Source organism: Pelobates fuscus, chromosome 8 (assembly GCF_036172605.1).
Source record: "Pelobates fuscus isolate aPelFus1 chromosome 8, aPelFus1.pri, whole genome shotgun sequence".
Classification (NCBI taxonomy): Eukaryota; Metazoa; Chordata; class Amphibia; order Anura; family Pelobatidae; genus Pelobates; species Pelobates fuscus.
This window is the reverse complement of record NC_086324.1, coordinates 22091557-22114330: the sequence shown is the minus strand read 5'-3', so window position 1 is coordinate 22114330 and position 22774 is coordinate 22091557. Positions and strand designations below refer to the sequence as shown.

The 22774-nt window shown below is 36.7% G+C and overlaps 1 protein-coding gene across 1 annotated transcript in view; it reads left to right on the top strand.

The window, feature by feature from the left end:
* The window catches only part of LRP1B (LDL receptor related protein 1B), a 1140323-nt gene that overhangs the window by 1067010 nt on the left and 50539 nt on the right, over positions 1 to 22774 (top strand). The window contains exons 76-83 of the mRNA XM_063429375.1: positions 182 to 301; positions 1673 to 1914; positions 3054 to 3277; positions 3424 to 3530; positions 11119 to 11235; positions 11630 to 11803; positions 13005 to 13130; positions 15878 to 16042. Of these exons, the coding sequence (XP_063285445.1) occupies positions 182 to 301; positions 1673 to 1914; positions 3054 to 3277; positions 3424 to 3530; positions 11119 to 11235; positions 11630 to 11803; positions 13005 to 13130; positions 15878 to 16042 (1275 nt within the window). The remainder of the gene's footprint in view (positions 1 to 181; positions 302 to 1672; positions 1915 to 3053; positions 3278 to 3423; positions 3531 to 11118; positions 11236 to 11629; positions 11804 to 13004; positions 13131 to 15877; positions 16043 to 22774) is intronic.

The following is a 22774-nucleotide window of genomic DNA, read 5'->3' as shown; positions in this document are numbered from 1 at the left end:
GCAAATATAAGATTTGCCATTTTTTGGGTAACTGTTGTTCCCTTTATTACTGACTTATTCTGGTGAACACATTTACAATTTAATTATTTCTTTAAAGCTATGTAGACATCTGCTGTAAAGTTGTCCTTAATTATCCTTTGTCTTCAGTCACCAGTATAGTATTATGTTATATCTTTTACAGATACAAATGAATGCTTAGTTCTGGGGAGCTGTTCCCACCACTGTACTAATTTGAAAGGCTCCTACAAATGTTCATGTGACAGAAATTTCCTGGAAAAGAATCAGAGCTGTGTTGTTAAAGGTGAATATTGATTCCAAATAAATGAGGAATACATATGAAAATACCCTGGAGCATTGGTAAGATGTATCTTGTCATTGAATATGGGCCTTCAGATTGTGTAGTTCTGGGCTTAATGTTTATGCATGAGATGAGATCTAATATTAAACTTAACCACAGTACAACTGTGGCAATCAATAATGGTGCATGGAACCTCAGGTTTGTGCAGTCAGGAAGAATAATTGTATGCACATAATGTGTTGCTGTAATGTGCCCTTTAAAATGTCAGGTTGTGCTGATGAGGGTGCACCACCTTTAGTATAGTTTAGGACTTTACACCTGACTCTGGACATACCAATTCTACATTGACAATCCTCATCAGTTGGCAGCCAGCGCAACTATTTTTTATTCTTTGCTACGTTGGTAATTCCTTTGTGAATTCTTTACCATTACCCTTTTAGGGGAACAACCAAATTAATATGTTGTTTCAGTTTTACTTCCTACTAGAACATAAGCTCTGCTTTAACATTTGGGATATCAAAAATCCGTTCACCATTTACATATATATAAGTGGCAGATATTCTTGAATTCCAATTATTAGTTTTAGATTTCTTTCATTTTATTATATTGTACAAAGGTAGGTATTTCTGTGTAGTGTTACTATGCCCACAATGTGTTCCTCTACACACGCATAATTTCATCTTGTTGATTAGCAGCATACAAAGATGTTGCCTTGTATTATATAGAATGTATATGCTACAGATTTCTGATTGATGTATCACCTGATTTACTACCTGAAGGATATAACATTCATACATCAATGTAAAACAATGGCATCTTCATGTTTATGACTCTAGTATTGAAGTTCAACTTTTTTACATCATCCTACATATTTGACTTTAACCCCTTAAGGACACATGACATGTGTGACATGTCATAATTCCCTTTTATTCCAGAAGTTTGGTCCTTAAGGGGTTAAAGACTGTTATTAGTATTATTATTATTATTATTATTATTATTATTATTATTATTATTAAAGACTATTATTGTAAAGAATCCTCATGTGGAAATGTACGTTATTTTTCATAAAACATAACTGATAGTACTGTTTTTGTAATAAAAATATTTTCTGCTCTTGTGTTAGATATTCAGGTCACAGAGCAAGATCAGGCCCAAGTAACTTTATCATCACCTTTTAAAACTTGGTTAAATAATGTTTCAGTATTACTTTCTACATTTAAGCCTAATGACCGAAAATAACCACTGGAGTAGTTGTTATAGTTGTTAAATTGATCATCCAAAAAAACACAACACGTTTTTACTTTTGATTTACATTTTTTTAAATGGTATTTTATCAAAAAACAAAAACCTAACTGTAAATACTCTATATTTCAGATTCAGAAGACCAAGTACTTTATGTCGCTAATGACACCGAGGTCCTTGCTTTCAGATACCCATTCAGCTTTAATGCAGAACATCATCAAATTTCTCGGATTGCACACAACTCCAGAATAACAGGAATGGAGATGTATCTGCAAGGAAATATGATTATATGGAGTACCCAGTTTAATCCCGGAGGCATTTTCTACAACACATTTCATGGAAGAGGTGGAAAAGAAACTAAGAGCGGTTTAATTGTAAGTCTAAAATAATGTTAAAGATTATGCTATTGCTTTATAAAATAAACATTTAAGTCAAACAGTAAATGGCTGTTAAATACATTTAAAAAAAGTATCATATATTGAGTAGAAATTTATCTAGAAACATTTTGGAGAAGAAAACTGTTTTATATATTTTTTCTCCCAAGTCGTGATCTGAAATGATGACAGAGCTATGTCTAACAAAGACTCCAAATAGAAAATGTGCTATTTGAATAAAATCTAGCCCAAGGTTTTATATTTCCCAATGATTAGAAGACTTTCAGTGAATAGAAGTGAGAAAAACTTGAACAGTGGGACTAACTCAAAATATAACCAGACCCATAACAGCCACAATGTTCCTTTGATATCAAACCTTAATTAAAAGTACACAACTACCCAGATAGTCTTCTTTTGACATCTATGAAACCCATAAGAACTGTTAAGATGTCCAGATGTTGAAGTATGACTCACGTCTCTGCAAATTCATTTTCATTGCTCCAGTATCCAGTAAGCTTGCAGTACCTCAACTTACTCTTTACATTGAGATCTTTGACTTGTAGATTTCAATTTCATAAAGTGCCACTGAAGTATTCTTGATTGATGTTGCTTCTAGATGTTGTTTGGAACTTGGCAGTTAATACTGCAACTTAGAAAAGATGATTCATACTCACAGCTAACTCAGGAGTTAACTGCTTCTGACTCTCCTTTTGAGCAGATATTGTTCCTAGATATTTTAATTTTAGCAGCACATGTAGTTGACCTGGGCAGCTTTGGCAAGGCAATATTTAATGAACTAGCTCACTGACAATATGGCATTATATGATTGTGGTATGCTAAACGTCAGTGGGTTCATCGTTATGGGCATTATGCTTCCAATGCTTTAAGTAGTTTTCAATAAATTAACTGAAATTGCAAAATGCATTTGTTTTCTGATAAAATATCAAATTCAAAAATGTGTTCATATTATATTTTGAAAAGAGATATTTTGTACTGACTGATCCAGAGAGATTTACGCGGTAATAATTGTAATATAAGTATCCAAAATAGTTTTGACCAAAGTACGCAACTGATTTATAGATGCCCTCTATTATGATGAAAAGCATAATTACTTATTGTAATGATGTATTTATTTGTAGTGCCCTGAGTTCAAAAGGCCTCGAGATATCGCAGTTGATTGGATTGCAGGAAATATCTACTGGACGGATCACTCCCGTATGCATTGGTTCAGTTATTATACTACTCATTGGACTAGTTTGAGATATTCTATTAATGTAGGACAAATAAATGGACCTAACTGCACACGTCTCTTAACCAACATAGCTGGTGAACCCTATGCTATTGCTGTCAATCCAAAAAAAGGGTATGTTCTCTTTGCTTGTCGCAAATTAATTCTTACATTTAGTGCAGTGTTACAATTTTTGTCATTGAGAGTTGAAGTTTTAAAAACCATCAGAGTTTAAAAGATGTCTTTTTGCTCTTACATAATTTGCTGGCAATGGCTATCAGAATGATGTATTGGACAGTGATTGGAGATCGTTCGCACATCGAAGAGGCTGCGATGGATGGTACTCAAAGAAGAATACTAGTACAAAAAAACTTACAAAGACCAACAGGTAAAATTTTATTTTGAACTGCTCCATTTTCAAAATACTGCATTTCAAAATGTTTAAGCTGTTGATATTATGAAAAGTTCTCAGGAACATCTTTATAAGCTGAAAAAATCAAAATGTGCTTGTCAAATAATAAAAATAATAGTTTTGAAATTAAACACTAAATAAAGGGATTTAATATTACTTATTACATATTAATAGTTAATACCTTTATGGTTGACTCCCCAATACTGTGAAAAAATAAACTGTAATAAAGACTAACAATGTACGAATAAGCAAGAAAATGCATTTAAAAAAAAATCAAGTACCGTATATACTCGAGTATAAGCCGAGTTTTTCAGCACATTTTTTCTGCTGAAAAACCCCAACTCGGCTTATACTCGAGTCAATAGTCTGTATTATGGCAATTTTCATTGCCATAATACAGACAGGGGGCTGCAGAGATGTTACTTACCTTTCCTGCAGCTCCTGTCAGCTCTCTCCTCCTCCGCGCCATCCGTTCAGCACCTCGGTCAGCTCCCAGTGTAAATCTCGCGAGAGCCGCGGCTCTCGCGAGACTTACAGTGTGAGCTGACAGAGGGAGCTGACCGGACGGCGCGGAGGAGGAGAGAGCTGACAGGAGCTGCAGGAGAGGTAAGTAACATCTCTGCAGCCCCCACAGCCCCCCCACTGAACTACCAACCCCACTGGACCACCAGGGAAGGAGCCCCCCTCCCTGGCCAGCTAGCAAGCAGGGAGGGGGGACGAAACAAAAATAAATTAATAATAAAATAATAATTAAAAATGAAAAATAACATTACAAATAATAAATAATAATAAAAAAATATTAAAATAATGAAAAAAAATAATAAGTAAATAAAAAAATAATGAAAAAAAAATATTAAAATAATGTAAAAAAAATTATAAAATTGCCCCCCCCAAGGCTCTGCAACACACACACATACACACACACATACACACACACACTGCACTCATACACACTGCACTCATACACACACACACACACACTGCATTCATGCACACACTGCACTCATACACACTGCATTCATACACACTGCACTCACACACACACTGCATTCATACACACACTGCATTCATACACACTGCATTCATACACACACACACACTGCATTCATACACACTGCATTCATACACACTGCATTCATACACACTGCACTCATACACACACACTGCATTCATACACACACTGCATTCATACACACACTGCACTCATATACACACACACTGCACTCATACACACGCTGCACTCATACACACGCTGCACTCATATACACACACGCTGCACTCATATACACACTGCATTCATACACACACTGCGCTCATACACACACACACTGCACTCATACACACACACACTGCACTCATACACACACACACTGCACTCATACACACACTGCATTCATACACACGCTGCACTCATACACACACACACTGCATTCATTATATACACACACTGGAAATAAATATTCAATTAATATAATTTTTTTAGGATCTAATTTTATTTAGAAATTTACCAGTAGCTGCTGCATTTCCCACCCTAGTCTTATACTCGAGTCAATAAGTTTTCCCAGTTTTTTGGGGTAAAATTAGGGGCCTCGGCTTATATTCGGGTCGGCTTATACTCGAGTATATACGGTAGATTTATTTAGTGGGTAAGCATTTGTTGATGTCAGAAATATGAAGCAATTAGCCAAATGAGGGAAATGAAGACAAGGAGGTTTACTAAGTGCAATAAAGTTACAATAGACAGACAGACAGATATATCAAACTGGAATCGCCACTTTTAAGATTTTTTTAGATTATGTTTGCTCATCTACATATTTAAAATGTATTTGTTTTTATATTTGAAAAATGCATTTCAATGTAGAAATCCACACCTCTTTAATTGCAACTGGGAGCCTCAATTTTAATTCCTGGCAATCATTGTTATATAGAATGTATTTGCACAGAGAAAACACACATCATAAATTTAAAAGACAATAAAGCATCTCATGAAAAATATTAACACGAGTTGTATGTGATTTTTAATGTTTTATTCAATGGTGTAAATTCAGAGAAGCGACAGTGACCCATTTAAACCCTGTAGTACACAGAATATAGATTAAGCAATATGTTTAAAGAAGAATAATATGAAGACTGTATAACTGCTTTTAGCAAAGAATAACTTAGAAGGACTGAGTTTCCTTCTTCTTATTAATTTCAACATTAGTATTCAAAACATTCTGAGATCTTTACCTCTGTCAATTTTATTTTAGCTATAACTTTTTTCAACATCTTTTTCTTATCTTATATGCTGTTATTTTACTTTTATCTATATGTTATTACCTATAATCCAGCTTGCTTCTTAATTTAACCCCTCATAATAACATCAAAGAAGATTTGTTCTCCTCTGCTCAATAAAAGAAGATTCAGATGACTAATTCGGAGACTTGCTAATAGATATGAATTATGATTGCAATGAGAAAAATACAGTAACTGTAACAAATGGAGAGTTGACATTTTCTTAAAGTGAATGAAGGAGCATTTGATATTCACAATAAAAAAAAATATATTTACTAGTCTTTAATCTTCTACTTTATTATTATAACAACAACACATTCATCTTTCATGATGCCATAATAGCTAATTATCTATTAATATTTTTTTGCACATTTTAGGTACTCCATGCTGCATGAGTAAAATGAACTCTGAGATGAAGATTTAAACTTTAACCATATATATTTTAGCGTATTTCTATATAGCAGGATAAATAAAGAGATCCTCCAGGGTTTACAGAAATTTTTTCTATAAAATATAATTAAAGAATTGCTCATATTCTCTCTTGGATATAAATATATATGATCTACTACAGTTAACAGAATTGAAGCAATTTCATTGACTGTGATAATGTTTTTTTTTTATATTGGCATTAGTTTAAAATAATTGGGACCCCATTGAATTAGATGGCTGTCACACAGCATTTTGATTTATTATGTCACAATGTATTAAAGATTGAGACTGGAATTGTATAAAGTAGACTTTCTGGTCAAGGTTTGGAAATAATTTACTTTCAATATGTTTCTAAAAATATTGTTATCCTGTAAAATGTTAATGCATAAAATGCATTTGTTGAGTCAAAAGAAGGAAAAAATATATACTTTATTGAATACTTGATATAATAAGTACCGTATATACTCGAGTATAAGCCGACCCGAATATAAGCCGAGGCCCCTAATTTTATCCCAAAAAACTGGGAAAACTTATTGACTCGAGTATAAGACTAGGGTGGGAAATGCAGCAGCTACTGGTAAATTTCTAAATAAAATTAGATCCTAAAAAAATATATTAATTGAATATTTATTTGCAGTGTGTGCGTATGTGTGTGTGTATGAGTGCAGCGTGTGTGTATGAGTGCAGTGTGTGTATGAGTGCAGCGTGTGTGTATGAGTGCAGTGTGTGTATGAGTGCAGTGTGTGTGTGCATGAATGCAGTGTGTGTGTGCATGAATGCAGTGTGTGTGTGTATGAATGCAGTGTGTGAATGCAGTGTGTGCAGGGCCGGTGCAAGGATATTTGCCGCCGTAGGCAAAAAATTTTTTGCCGCCCCCTCCCCCCCATATGTCCTGACTTCCCCTCCTCCTCCCTCAATGGTCCTTACCTCCCCACCCCCGTGTTCCTTCACTCCCCCCCCCCAGTGGTCCTGACTCACCCCTCCCCTAGTGGTCCTTACCCTCCCCTCCCCTAGTGGTCCTTACTTCCCCCTCCCCTCCCATAGTGGTCCTTATCCCACCCCCTCCCTCTCATAGTGGTCCTTATCCCCCTTCTCCCTCCCATAGTGTTCCTTATCCCCCCCCATCCCTCCCATAGTGGTCCTTATACCCCCCTCCCTCCCATAGTGGTCCTTATACCCCCCCCTCCCATAGTGGTCCTTATACCCCTTTTTTTTGTTATTATTAATTTTTTATTATTATTATTATTTTTTATTATTATTTCTTATTTTATTACTATATTTTTTTTTCGTCCCCCCTCCCTGCTTGATATATGGCAGGGAGGGGGGCTCTCCTTCCCTGGTGGTCCAGTGGCAGTTCAGTGGGGGGGAGAGGGGGGCTGGCAGAGCTGTAACTTACCTGTCCTGCAGCTCCTGTCAGCTCTCTCCTCCTCTGTGCCGTCCGTTCTGCTCTTCTGTCAGCTCCCAGTGTAAATCTCGCGAGAGCCGCGGCTCTCGCGAGACTTACACTGGGAGCTGACCGAGGTGCTGACCGGACGGCGCAGAGGAGGAGAGAGCTGACAGGAGCTGCAGGACAGGTAAGTTACAGCTCTGCCAGCCCCCCTCTCCCCCCAGTCTGTATTATGGCAATGCAAATTGCCATAATACAGACTCTGACTCGAGTATAAGCCGAGTTGGGGTTTTTCAGCCCAAAAAATGGGCTGAAAAACTCGGCTTATACTCGAGTATATACGGTACCTAATTAGTCCACAAATTAGCTATGAGCCCATCTCTAAACATAGCCTCAATTTAATATTGTTAGATAAAGTTAAAGATCAACATATTAAAATATAAAAACACATATAAAATATATTAATTTAAAAATAATAATATTACAAAATTTAAAATATTTTTAAAAAATATTAACTAATTTTAGACGTTTATCCAAAAATATTACATTATTTGAAAAGCTTCTCTAACAAAATTAAATTGAGGCCTATGACCTCTATTTAACCCCTTCAGGACGGAGTCAATAGTGCACGTTCTGATCAAAACAAAACGTAAACAAAAACTGGAATTTGCGCTATATGTCTGTTCACCCGTAGTTCCCCTCTTTCAAATTATATGCACCCACACTTATTATATATCATTTTGTTCAGGAGAAACAGGGCTTTAATCTATCATTAACTATTCATATATGGAACATCATTTATTATGAATAAAAGTAAAAAAAATGTGAGAAAATAAGATTTTTTTTTAAATTTGCATTTCCGTCTGACATTTTAACTGTGAATGTCATAATACTGTTAGGTTTTACTGCAAAAAAAATGCACATATTTGTAATCAGCGATGTCTCACGAGTACAACAGTACCCCCCATTAACAGGTTTTATGTTGTTTTGGAAAGTTACAGGGTCAAATATAGAACATTACATTTTCAAATTGAAATTTGCCAGATTGGTAATGTTACCTTTGAGACGGTGTGGTAGCCCAGGAATGAGAATTACCCCCATAATGGCATACCATTTGAAAAAGTAGACAAGCCAAGGTATTGAAAGTGGGGTATGTTTAGTCTTTTTTAGTAGCCACTTAGTCACAAACACTGGCCAAAGTTAGCGTTCATATTTGTTTTTGTGTGAAAAAAGCAAAAAACGAATATTTGGCCAGTGTTTGTGACTAAGTGGCTACTAAGAAAGACTGGACATACCCCACTTGCAATACCTCGGGTTGTCTACTTTTGCAAATGGTATGCCATCATGGGGGTAATTCACATTCCTGGGCTACCATACGCTCTCAAAGGCAACATAACCAATCTGGCAAATTTCAATGTGAAAAAAATGAAATGCAAGCCTTATATGTGACTCTCTAACGTTCCAAAACACCATAAAACCTGTACATGGGGGGTACTGTTATTCTCGGGAGACTTCACTAAACACAAATATTAGTGTTTTAAAACAGTAAAACATATTACAACAATAATATAGACCATAAAAGTGCAGTTCGCTTGTAAAAAATGCAAAAAACGTCACTTTTACTTAAAATATCATCGTTGTAATACAATTTACCAGTTTGAAACACGAATATTTGAGTTCAGCGAAGTCTCCCGGGTAAAACAGTACCCCCTATGTACAGGTTTTATGGTGTCTTGGAGAGTTACAGGGTCAAATATAGTGCTTGCAAATTAAATTCTCTGCACTTTCTCCCTGTGTTGTCATGCATGTCAATCAAATTTTAATTAATCAAATCACATAATTACGTTAAAAGATTATTTAAATATACATGTAGAATTTTAATAAATATGCATTTATAGGTATTTAAATTCTACGTGTATACTGATGTAATCTTTTATGTAATTATATGTATTTATCTATATATATATATTTGCGGTTATTTGCATTTTATATATAGATAGATATATATAGAATGTCATTCTAAGTGTATTTTGTTACCGATATATATATATTAATAACAAAATACAGTTAGAATGAAATTACATATGCATATATAATTTATATTAAATTTTGTTTCAATATTTTATTTATTTATTTTATTATTTAATTTATTTATTATTTTAATTATACGTATTTATATATAATATATATATGTACATCTATTATATATATAATATATATACATATTATATATATGTAATGTCATTCTAAGTGTATTTTAATATTAATATATATACTTATATTAATATTAAAATACACTTTGTATGACGTTACATATATATAATATGTATATATATTATATATATAATATATATACATATTATATATATATAAAAATGCATTTATTTTATTTTTACACATGTCTAATTATTTTTTTAAATTCTTCCCACCAGCAGGGGGACTGTCTGATATTTCAAACAGTCCCCCTGCTGGCATATCCACAGCCAGCTATAGGGGGCCATGTGATCGCTCTTTGAGAGCGATCACATGGCCCCCGGGGGCCTCATTTGCCGTGGGAGGGCTGCCTGGGCTGTGAGGCAGTCCTCCCGAAGCGGATCGCGGCGGAGGTAAGTATAACTTACCTCCTGGGGCTGCAAGCCGTTACGGCGTGCTATGCCGTCATAACGGCGTTAAAGCCCACTTAACCCGTGACGGCATAGCACGCCGTAACGGCGTTAAGGGGTTAATAAGCTTTCCAAAGGATTCAGTACTGTAAGAAAACCTTTCCAAATGATTTAGCTACAAACATTTCTATAAATATTAATGGTAACTTATGTAGACAAATCATTTGGGAAGTTTTTCTGACAGTATTAAATCATTTGGAAAGCTTATTAAATCAAGGCATATATATAGCACTCAAGGTTTGTTTACAACAAAGTTTAGATTCTTTTTTGGGAAAAGAGGTTCATTTAATTTTCGCTGGAGATGTATTCCATTTTGAGTATTTTTTCTTTAACACATTGATTTTCAATGCATAAAACTTATTTTTTAATAAATAGATCGCTCAGCGCATTCTACATTCAAGACAAGGAATGTAGATATCTACAAAAATATTTTGGATAAAAAATGTATAAGGTATACCAACTGTAGTTTTCTATATCTACAAACCATAGTGTTCTCACTTGAACGCTTGCATCTTACTGAAGACAAACAGCTTGTGTTTTATTATTAAGAGCACATGTTGGCTGGATTGCCAAATAGATCAAAAGAAGAATTCTTTCTGAAGAGATATATAAAACAAATGTAATTTGCGACTCAAAAAGCGAGGTTGATGTAGCAGGGTTTTCAAAAGTAACCTGCTGACACTTTACATGAAGTCTCTGTTTTGGACTTTATCAATCAAATTAGGGCGATGTTATAATTGTTTTGTACTTTTGAAAAGTTATGAAATTGGTTTAATTTTTTTTAAATACATTTTCAAAATATATTTTTCAGGTCTTGTGGTTGACCATTTCAGCCAACGTTTGTATTGGGCTGATTTTGAGCTGTCTGTCATCGGAACAGTTAAACTTGATGGCTCAGATTTAATCATTGCTGTCAGTAGCCAGCAAGGTAAGTAGTGTGAGCAGTATTTCATGCTCATAAAAATTACATAAGTGTATTAATATGAAGGGGAAAAACCCAATAAAAATATTCAGCATATTTCTTGGAATTATAAAACTTTTATTCTTACAGCCTCTGTCAAAATCATTTATTAGTTTCAGTACATAGTTTGCCATGGGCAGAAAAAATTTAAGCTTAGACCATGCTGGGCATTCAGACTGATACAGCTTCCTGTTATTGAAGCAAGCAGGAGGAAAAAATAAGTGACATTAGTGCTGTTGAAATACTTTGACATTTTTTTTTCCATATTTATGTACAAAGTTTCAAAATCTTGCTGGTCTTAGTCGAATGTGAACTGTGAGATATACATATATTCATTTTTTATGTTTTGTGTTTCCCTAAGGTCTTCTATATCCTCACAGAATTGATATTTTCGAGGATTATATCTATGGAGCAGGGCTTAAAAATGGAGTATTTAGAATAGGCAAGTTTGGGAATGGTGAAATGGAATATCTTAACTTAAATGTTGAGAAAACAAAAGGTGTTCTTATTGCACATCATTACAAACAACCGAATTGTAAGTATATAAGTTCAAACAAAGCAAGATATTTATTTGTACCTATTGACCAATTAATACTGCATCGTAAGGGGAAAATTTTGTAATAAAAAGGATATAATTGGCACTTTGATATATAATAATTTTTTCCTGTTGGAGTAAACGTGAAAGGAACATTAAATAATTGTTTACCAATGAACTAATTACGTTTAACTGCCAGGATGATTCACTAAATTATAAATTCAAAGGTAAAAATAGCCAAACTGGAAAAAAGTCAGCTAGGCTTCCAGTTTGGCTACTCTGGCTTACAATTTGAGATTCACTTTGAATTCAGTTTAGTGAACAACCCTGTAAGTATTAATTAACTATGCAGAAGCAGGTACACCTGTAAACAAATTAAATATTAATCCAAAAGGATAATGCATTTTATGTCAACATGAACTTCAAGAAGTTATTAGTATGTAAAGTCAAATTTCTTAGAGAAAACATAATATACGTATTCATAATATAAAATACTTGAAATCAAACTTTCACTCAAAAAGAAAAGATAATTCATTTTTATGTAAAGGTCAACTTTTCAAGTGTTTTTTTTTTAGGCCGAGATCTACCAATTTTCTGATTGTAAAAATTTTGAAGTGGCAAGCAAATCTTGTTGTTTTCACATTTATCGAAATCCATGCAAATGAACACATAAGCCCTCCGTGGCAAAGAGATGGAAAATGTTTATGATATTAAGTCAAAAGTTTAGCAACATTTTGACTTCTTACCTGGTACCTGTCAGACTCAATTCAGAGCTGAAAGCTTTCGACTAAGAGGAGATGGGGAGCAGCGCCCTGTGGATCAAATTCAAGAAATCAAACCATTAGATAATGGTTTGACTGCATTCTCTGGAGGGTGTGCCAGAGCATTCCTGGCATCATAACAACTGTAGCACACCAAAGTGGTTTTGGTGCTTGAAATGTTACTTTAATTCACTACAATTCATAATTTAGGGATTCATCCTGTCTGTGTTAGCCTCAATATTTTGCCTTTCATTGAGTTCAGGATTTAGATTTCTACACACTTTTTGCATATTGTCCAGATCTATCTATCTATCTATCTATCTATCTATCTATCTACATACATCTATCTATCTACAAATCTAAATCAAATGCCATAAAATTAAATATGCACAATCTATTTTTCTTTACTAAAATGTTTGATTGTTTTATTTTCTTGCCAGTGCCCAATCCATGCGAAGACTTAAAGTGTGATTTCATCTGTTTGCTAAATCCCACTGGAGCTTCATGTGTATGTTCAGAAGGAAAGATTTTGTTAAATGGCACATGCACGGATCAGAGCTTTACAGGTCAGACCAAATCACATTTATATTAAATGAACTCTTATGATGTATTCATTAAAATGGGAATTATGGGATATGGAAAGGAATTTTGGAGACATGGAAAAGTCATTGCACAATTTAGGCCAAAATAATCTGAGCTTTAAAAACAGCTAATCTGGATATTTTTTATAATTTGGCTATTTTGCTATTTACTTGTCCGTTGTTTGCAAAAAATGTTTTTGTGAATACACATCTAAATGTTTGCATGATAAAATAAGGATTTACAATATTATATACTGTTGTGCATATGCTACAATGTTAAAACTATTTAGGCTACAATGTTTATTTTTATTCATAGATTGTCATGTATTATATTATACCTATGTTGTTAATATTCTAAAATAGTTGTACATTGTCTTTTAAAATTCATTCAAATAGATCAGTCAACACCAATTGTGTATCTAACTAGGAACATGGCATATTATAATAACATTTGCTCTATACATTGTGCTTGTAAAGTTTACATGTATAAATGTTGTACATAAATGAACACTATAGATTCAGAAACACAATTGTTTATTCCTGACCTTATAGTGTTAAACAACCATGTTAGCCCCTTAACCCCCTTAAAAAATTAGATAACTTTTTGCAGCACCATGTTGGCTCTCTGGCACTGGCCTGGCCCAATCTGCCTCCTTGGCTGAGATCATCAAAACTGATAATCTTAGCCTATCCATTGCTTTTCCATACGATCTTCAATTATGAATGTCAGCCAATAAAGCTGAGCTAGGTCAGAACCAAATGGTGTGCTGGCCAACCAGCATGTCCCACTCCTCAAATAAATACATTGAATCAGTGCATCTCTATGGGGAAAGTTCAGCATCTCCATGTAGTCACTGATCGTCAATGATGCACTTATAGTGGCAGTCTGACTGATTGACACTGGAGGTGTTCCTATCAGCAATGTAAACACTGTCTTTTCGCTGAAAAGACAGTGTTTACATTAAAATGCGTGCAGGGACATGCTATACACACCAGAACAACTACATTAATCCGTAGTTGTTCTGGTGACTATTGTGTCCCTATAACTAAAGATCATTCCTAGGTCTGTTCAGTGAGATTAATGAACACCCATATCTCATAATGCTGGTTGTGTAATCACAGATTTCTTTGAAGGCTATACTAGCTGGACATCACAGGGAATGGTAGTTCAAAAACCTCTACTAAAACATGTCCATAACTTACTTCCAAGCTATTCTTTCCTACATCAAGAATACTTCTACCTCATTGTGCCTAGTGAACAACTTGCTTCTCCATCTGAATACATTATCTAAGGAATTAAGGCTAAATATAGACAAGCATAGAAGAGTTTTGGAAGGCATATCACAGAAGGCAAATTGAAAATAGTATCAGTAAATGGGGCAGCTTTAATCCACCACTCACCTAAAATAGTAGTTAATTAGTAGTTATTAGTAATCTGCTCTAAAATTACAATAAAGTTATAAAATAAACCTTTGGCCACAGTTGACTTTTACTCCATAGCATCTAAATGTGGGCTCTTCATGTACACAGATAAGATATGCACTGTGGGTATCCCAAAGATCACCACGGCATACCCCTTCCCCCAGCTCATCCCGATGTTGTATTTAAAGTGCTGTATAGCATTAAAAATGGTCCAAGGAATTTGGACCTCTACATTTGGGATAGGTGGCATTTGATTACATCTCGTCTGATACTCTGGCAGCAGTGTGACTGTATGTAATCCACAACATCTGGAGTGGCAAAAGTTGCCTATCCCTGACTTAAACCAAAAGTATTGAAATAGAATAAGTCATTTTGGTTTTCCCCATAGTTGCACAAAACTGCACTATATCCCCTATACATCTCCTATGTGTATATTTATGCACACCTCCCAACATCGGCGGTCCCAGTGAAGCAATTCCCTGAAAGGGGGCAGAACTGCACAAAAAGGTGGAAAGGAAGGAGCGTCAAAGATTGCAGGTTAGTGTAGGAAGGGTGAGCTGTCACCTAATTGCTTTTTCAGAGCTGCTCCAATGAAATATGGAAGGCCAACCGCTATATGTTTGGTTTTGAAGTTCTATTTTAGACTTGCAATTTCAGAACTGACCACTGGGGTTGTATAGACTGAAAAGGTCTTTAACCCCTTAAGGACCAAACTTCTGGAATAAAAGGGAATCATGACATGTCAAACATGTCATGTGTCCTTAAGGGGTTAAGCAGTATGTTTGTATTCTGTATGGATCTTTTCTGTAATTCTTTTATGGGCTCTGACCATTTTAGGCTAGACCATTATTCATGGAAAACATCAGAAGAGCAGCATGTCCACTTCCTCTATTTTATCATCCCCACTTACTGACGTATGTCAGAAGCACTATGGGTGCAACTCAATATTTAATGAATAAACCTTATTGTATTAGTAGAACTCAAATCCAACATGCATCCTTGGAGTATTCGCTTTTGATCACTATTAGCGCAATGTGCACTCAACCTCCAAACATTTCTTTGAGGTACTTTATATGGCTATTACAAAAAACCTTTTATTCATGAGTTGTGAAACAGAAATATATTCTCAATGTGAAAGAAAAACTGTTTTAGAGCATGCATTTGACACATTTGCTGTTTACTATACTCATTTGACTATCAAATGCAAATACAAAATAATTAAATGTACATTGTAACATGGAATTTATGTTGGCACATTTTCTACAAAAAAAAAAAGAAGCAATTTTACTTTTGGTTTTGTCACAATGCAGATGAGTTATGTAAACTGACTTGCGGAAATGGGGGAAGATGCATTATAAATGAGAAAGGTGATCTAAGATGCCACTGCTGGCCAAATTATTCTGGAGAAAGATGTGAAATCAACCACTGTAATAATTACTGCCTGAATGGAGGGACTTGTACAGCATCTGTGCTTGGTAAGTATTTCTAATTAAGTGTGATCTTTTGCATAAATGATACAATATTGAACCTGGGTAATTTTAATTAATTATCCCAAAAAAATGAATTCTGATACAAATCCTCTCCGGAAAATGCATTTTTCTGAGTGTTTCTAAGTACCATCTTTTTTTGGCATAGAAGATTAAAATGAAGATTTCTGACACTGACGTTATGCTTTCTGAATGCTGTGTGTTCAAATCAGCTCTTTTTATAGCAATGAAAATAGAAATGTTAAAAATAGATTTTTTTAAATGCCTGCCTTATGCATAATATTGCAATCTGTGTATTTTCCAAGACTCCAGATGCAATATATGAGGGAATTACTTTGATAGCGATAAGTAACAGGTGGTAAGGTGTTTTTGATGCAGTGCAACACACGTGACAAATTATGACAGGCTTATGAATCACAAAGAGACAGCTATATTCTACCATGAATAATGTATTCTTTGGTCAATGTATTTGCTACATGGAATGCTCTATAGTTCTTAACATCTGTAAGTCAACAATACACTTTTGTTGAACAGGATCCATGCCAAGTACTTTATTTTTAACATGCATTTAAGAGCTACAGAGTCCTTTGAAATAAGCCGGAGCATTTTTTATTTTTTATTTTCAGTAAGCATTTTATTTGCTATTTAAATAGTTTTAATATATTCCTGACTTTTGTGTATAGTTTTATTTTTATTTATGTAAGCTGTGGGATGGTTTTAGAACTCCAGCTGTATCTTGGAGTTGCAAGTTAAATTCCTGACAATGTCAGCTTAATACAATACACAAGATACAGCACACTCACTTATCCACTAAACAGCAACTTCAATGTTGACAGATTGTATACGTTTTTTAAAAAAAAAACACCTTGCCTAGGCAAAAATAATGGTGGTTTAGTTACATTATATGATCATACATTGCATAAGCCTGCCACAGCGTCAATGTGCCCCATCTTTGGCAGGTCCTACTCTAACAGCCTAATGTCTGCTCTTATGAGATTAACCCACTTACTTGGAGAAAAAAATCCATCCGGGGCTCTCTGCAGTACAAGGCTAAATAGGGCCCTGGGATGAGGCACCTGTGACAGGAAGGGGTGCAAAACCAAGGAGTTGGCTAGATTCCCAAATATATAGGGGGCTGCACTCACTGGAACATGCACAAATGAGGTGCTGCTTGGGGCAAATGTATACAATACACAACATTTAAGTTGCTGTTTAGTGGATAAGTGAGTGCGCTGGATCTTGTGTATTGTATACATTGGCCCCCAGCAGCACCCCATTTATGCATGCTCAGGTGAGGGCAGTCCCCAGGTTTCAATGTCAGCTTAATAAACCAACAGGGTTATTCACTAAACTCCAAATGCCAAGGAACTATAATCAAATTTAAACAATACTTTGGAAAGAGGTTGACTTCCTTAAAAATAATAACATCAACAATTCTGCTATTGCTATTCTACCTTCTGTGCACAGTATACAAGCTCAACTGAAAAAAAATGATTAGATTGGGCTGAAAATGATGTTGTCTGGAGATGTTTACCTCATGGGTTATTAATGTAACACCTGAACAGGACTTGATGCCAGGGAGGTTTCAATAAATTGCACTGCCAATAATATCTGAAAAAAGATTTGGTTAAAAAAATAATTTGTATTCTATTACATGAAATGATACAGTAAAAAAGTCACGTAAATTGTGAAATAAAAAAAAATAGAAAAGGAACGCATTCTCTATTTTGGGGTTGGTTCTGTTAGTGCTTATAAATTTTTGCAGGTGATGCAGAACTCGGCACACTAACTATGATAGTGATCTTAAACAAACAAATCCCCAGATGTTGTAGAAGTACAACTCATTGAAGATGTAGTTTTAAAAAGTCTAGGGATCTTGCTTTTGGCACCCCTGCTATAGAGTGACTACATTAATAATGTTACAATAATGTATATATTGTATATTATTGTATATTAATATTGTATTTGTATTTTATTGTACACTAACTGTAACAATGCAATGATTTGTGGACCCAGGACATACTTGAAAACGAGAGAAATCTCAATGTATCTTTTTTGGTAAAATATTTTATAAATAAATAAATAAATGTAAATCTTAATCAGAAAATCTGCATATTTTGACTTAATAGTACCAGGACCAAACATATTATGTTCTAAAAGCTTTGATAAGTATTTCCAGAATAGCTATCCTACCATTAAGAGATTTACAATATATTACATTTTACTTTTCACAGTGTGATGCCAATAATTCTGTGTATGATATTGTATGTTATAAAAGCTCATTATCTCCACCCAAATGTTAAATTGTTAAACAAATCCCACTGGAGATCTATTCATTGTTGGTTTACTTACAGTTAAGCCTTTTGGCAAATGCCTATGCAGATATGTAGCTAGACTTTGGGATAGCTTTAATTAAAATTTATAAGTTTATGACAGTTGTATTGAACTACAATAATTGAACGAGGAAAATGTCATCAGTTAATTAAAAGCACACATCTGAGAGATGTAATTAAAACTTTCGATTTAGTCAAGAAAGTTCTTGAGCAAACCAAATTAATACAATATCATCAGTAATGAGAAGTAACAATATTAAGGTCTCAAATTTGTATCTTGAATGGGAAAACAACAGAGTTACATTTATAGTGTTAGAGCAGTTAAACAACAAGAACATTATTATAGCACCATGCTTTTTTTAAAAAAATATGCCACTACACCGCAGTAAAAAGTAAAATACAAAGAAACATTAATTCAATGAACATGAACAATAATCATCTTATGACAACTTGTTGGTATTTTGTGTGCCCTTTCTAAAAACACACAATTAAGGAGATTTGAAGAAATTGGAGAGAAAATGCAGTGGAAGAACCTAAACCTTTTCAACATCTGTTGGACAGAACATGAATGGGCAGTTTTGGGACTAGATAAAATGTTAAGTGATAGACATCTCTATTAACCGAATTGCAGTTATCCTATAGATATAACCTGTAGACCTGATTTTCAGTTACCATTGTAAAGTTATCCTCTTGCAGTAGAATCCAGCACATAGGTTGGAGTTACCCCATTTTGTTCTTTGTGGGATCTCTACAAAGAAAAATCTGTATTTTGTATCCTACTGTGTTAGACTGTTAAAAGAGGAAGCAGCTGGGAGACCTAACATGGTGCAGGGACTGATGAAGGAGCTACTAGAATATGGAGTTATGATGGAATTGCAGCTGGTGGTATAGAAAGTACACATGCTGCTTAAAATAGCTGACTAACGGGGGCGTGGCTGACCACCGAGCAAGATGGCCGCATAAGGACTTGCTCCGGTACTGAGCTCTTACAAACGAGCTTTAAAAGGCACAATAAGCACGAAATAACGGCACCAACGGCAATGTCTGACCACAGGACAAAGAAAACGGCTGCTAAAACCGATAAAATCAACTTCTTCGGCCACAAAGGCCAGACTCCACAAACAACTTCACAGCCAGACGCCCAAGATGGCGACGGGGATTCAGATACAAGCCTCCCCATGGCGGAAACCGCACAGGCCGATGAAATCACGAAAAGCTTCTTGGCGCACGCACTGGATACTCTGTCTAGCAAGCTGATAGCCTCATGGCAGCAAACGGCGGATGCCATGACAAAGGAAATTCAAGAGTTAGGAACCCGCACATCTAAAATGGAAGATAAAATGGGGGACTTTGCTACTGCCCACAATAACATGGCGGGTCACGTCCAGCATCTAGAGGAAAAAGTGGAACGTCTGGAGGCACAAATGGCTGATGCTGAAGATAGGGCACGGAGGAATAATATTCGGCTTCGAGGAGTACCAGAGTCGGTGCAACAGGTAGACCTTCAGGCCTATGCACGAGGCCTCTTGAAGGCCTACGCGCCAGACATACTGACGGACATGATGTTGATTGACCGGATACACCGAATCCCCAAGCCCACTTACCTGCCAGACTCCACACCACGAGATGTGCTGCTGCGAGCCCATTATTTTCATGTTAAAGAGCTGGTCCTCACGGCAAGTCGAAATCGAAGTCACCCACATGAAGATTACCCTACGGTAAAGCTCTTCAATGACCTCTCGGCGGCAATGCTGAAAAGACGACGGGCGTTCCAACAAGTCGCAGAAGCTCTACGGCAACATGGCACCAAATACCGGTGGGGTTACCCGACCAAGATGCTAATTCAACGAGGCGGTATATTCAAGCCCGTCCATACCCCGGAGGAAGGCATCCAACTTTTAAAAGAATGGGACATACCGCTTATTCCGACAGAGTCTGCTACACACCCAATTAAGAAGATGACATGGGATTGGAGTGTTGCCCGCAAGAGACTTACCTAATCAACCTGATGGCAGGGGTCGCAAGTATTGCCCACACACAACTCCGTAACCACACTATCTTACAACATACTTCATAACTCCTATGCACACTTTATTGCATTTTCCTTTCCTTTTTTTTTTTACACATCCATACTATCACACAACACACACAGAAATGAAGCGGATGACCCAGTTTATGGGCCGCAACGCATACACATGCCCTGATTGCCTAGTCGTGGAGATTATCTTAAAAACTGAACCACAAATGAACTGGCTACGGTATCCTAAAACCCCATGGTGGCTATACCAACGGGCACTTAACAATGTTAAGATGTTTTTCGTAATATCTGTCCGGGATTTCACATAGCTGATCAAGATGCCATAGGCACTGGGGCTTTAGAGTTATTATGCCGGAAAACAATGTATGCAATGTTATATATACGGGTGTATGGCCTAGGATGTATCTAAATGGACTCAACAGTACTCTTGTCACATGTAATGCAAGCATAGATGCACTGTGTATCCATCTTCCCCGTGCAATATATTGCCGGCACTAAGCAAGACATGACATAGTAGACAACAACGCAGACCAGAATAAGTTTATGTCTTGTGATCCTATAGGGTACACGGGGGACTGATCCATGTGTCGGGGTGTTACCAGTGAAAGCAACGGTATTGAATGACCGAGCGAGTGCGAAGGGTTGGGGAGCGCCCGGGGCCTGAGGGCAAGGTACAACCCTGGCCCTAGGTGCGGTCTCTGTCGCTGAGCACACCCTGACACACGCCCCTATGCACGACGGAGGTTAGGTCGTGCATATCGGCCATGGGCCGGGCAGATGTCGAGTGATTTGCCACTGTGCAGAAGAGGATGTGCACACAGGCAGCTGTGACCAACACGGGTCATGGCGGCAACAGCTTCACATGAGGAGCATTGACTGAGCTAAGTGATATGTCACACACCCTGCTATTCCACTGTTAGATAATAGAATGGAAGCTGACAGGGCCCTACATGTATCACGCCTTTAAGCCTTTATTTGAAACTGGTTACATCTCACAGAGCTCGACAGCCACATCACGGGAGAACCTAGGAACTCCCACCCCGAGGTGTGGACCCTCCACACCATGCCCTCCCAGGAGGGAATCAAGTTCACCATTTCCAAGTTCGATTGTCCTGGTTATACCCCCTCCCCCACCCCAATCCACAGAAGAGAGGACCAAACATTGACCTGCTTACCCACTACACAGCACACCATCATCAAATGCAACAGTGGAAATGAACACATATGGCACAACATGCCTCAACCCAGCATCTCACCCCACATCCATGTCCATAACAATACGATCCCACAACATCCCCAAGTTTGGACTACGTGACTTCCCAACTCAGTTCCATGCCACACATTCCTCCAAATCCAAGGGGGTGTCTTTCCTGATACATCACTCACTGACATTTGAACTACTGAACATACGTAAAGACGCGCAGGGGAGGCATATAGCACTACACTGCATGGTTAACAATACTGAATATGTATTGGTGGATATATACTGCCCAAACATGAACCAAAAACAATTCTTGCAGAGAGTCTTGAACAAATTACCTATCCGACTACGGGAGATGTCGTTATATGTGGAGATTTAAACCATGTGCTAGACTCACACATGGACACGACTCTTCCTAGTATTTCCCCATGACACTCCGCAACAAGGACACAGAGCAAAGTCCTAAACAACCTAATAACAGAACACAACTTATACAACGCCTGGCGCACACTACACCCTGTGGACAAAGAGTTCACTTACTACTCACAGGTACACAAGTCGTTCTCCAGAATAGACCATGTATTGGTGTCAGGGGCATTAGTGCCAAGAAAAACCCACTGTCAGATTGGAGACATTGTGTGGTCTGACCATGCGCCCATCACAGTAACACTAAGGGGCTCCTTCCCCCATAGAGGGCAGGCACACTGGCGCCTGAATGACTCCCTACTGCACGACTCTACATTCCAGGCGCGACTGACACAAGATCTGGAACAATACTTCCGGATTAATGACACTCCGGACATATCCCCAAGCTCACTGTGGCAGGCACACAAGCCAACCATACGGGGACTACTGATTAGCAGAGCCGCATACATCAAACGCACATCCACTGAGGAATACATAACCTTACTATGAACAGTTAGGGATGCCACGGCCGCACACGCACTAAGCCCAGACACTGCCCATCTCACATCAATAGCGCTACTAAACGACTGAACGACATTCACCTAGCCAAAACATCCCACGCTATGCAACGCCTAAAAATTAGACAATACTCCCAGGGCAACAAGGCAGGGAAAGTTATGGCAGCACTGCTAAGGAAAAAACAATCCCAATCTAAAATACCTTACCTGCACGCCAGCAATGGG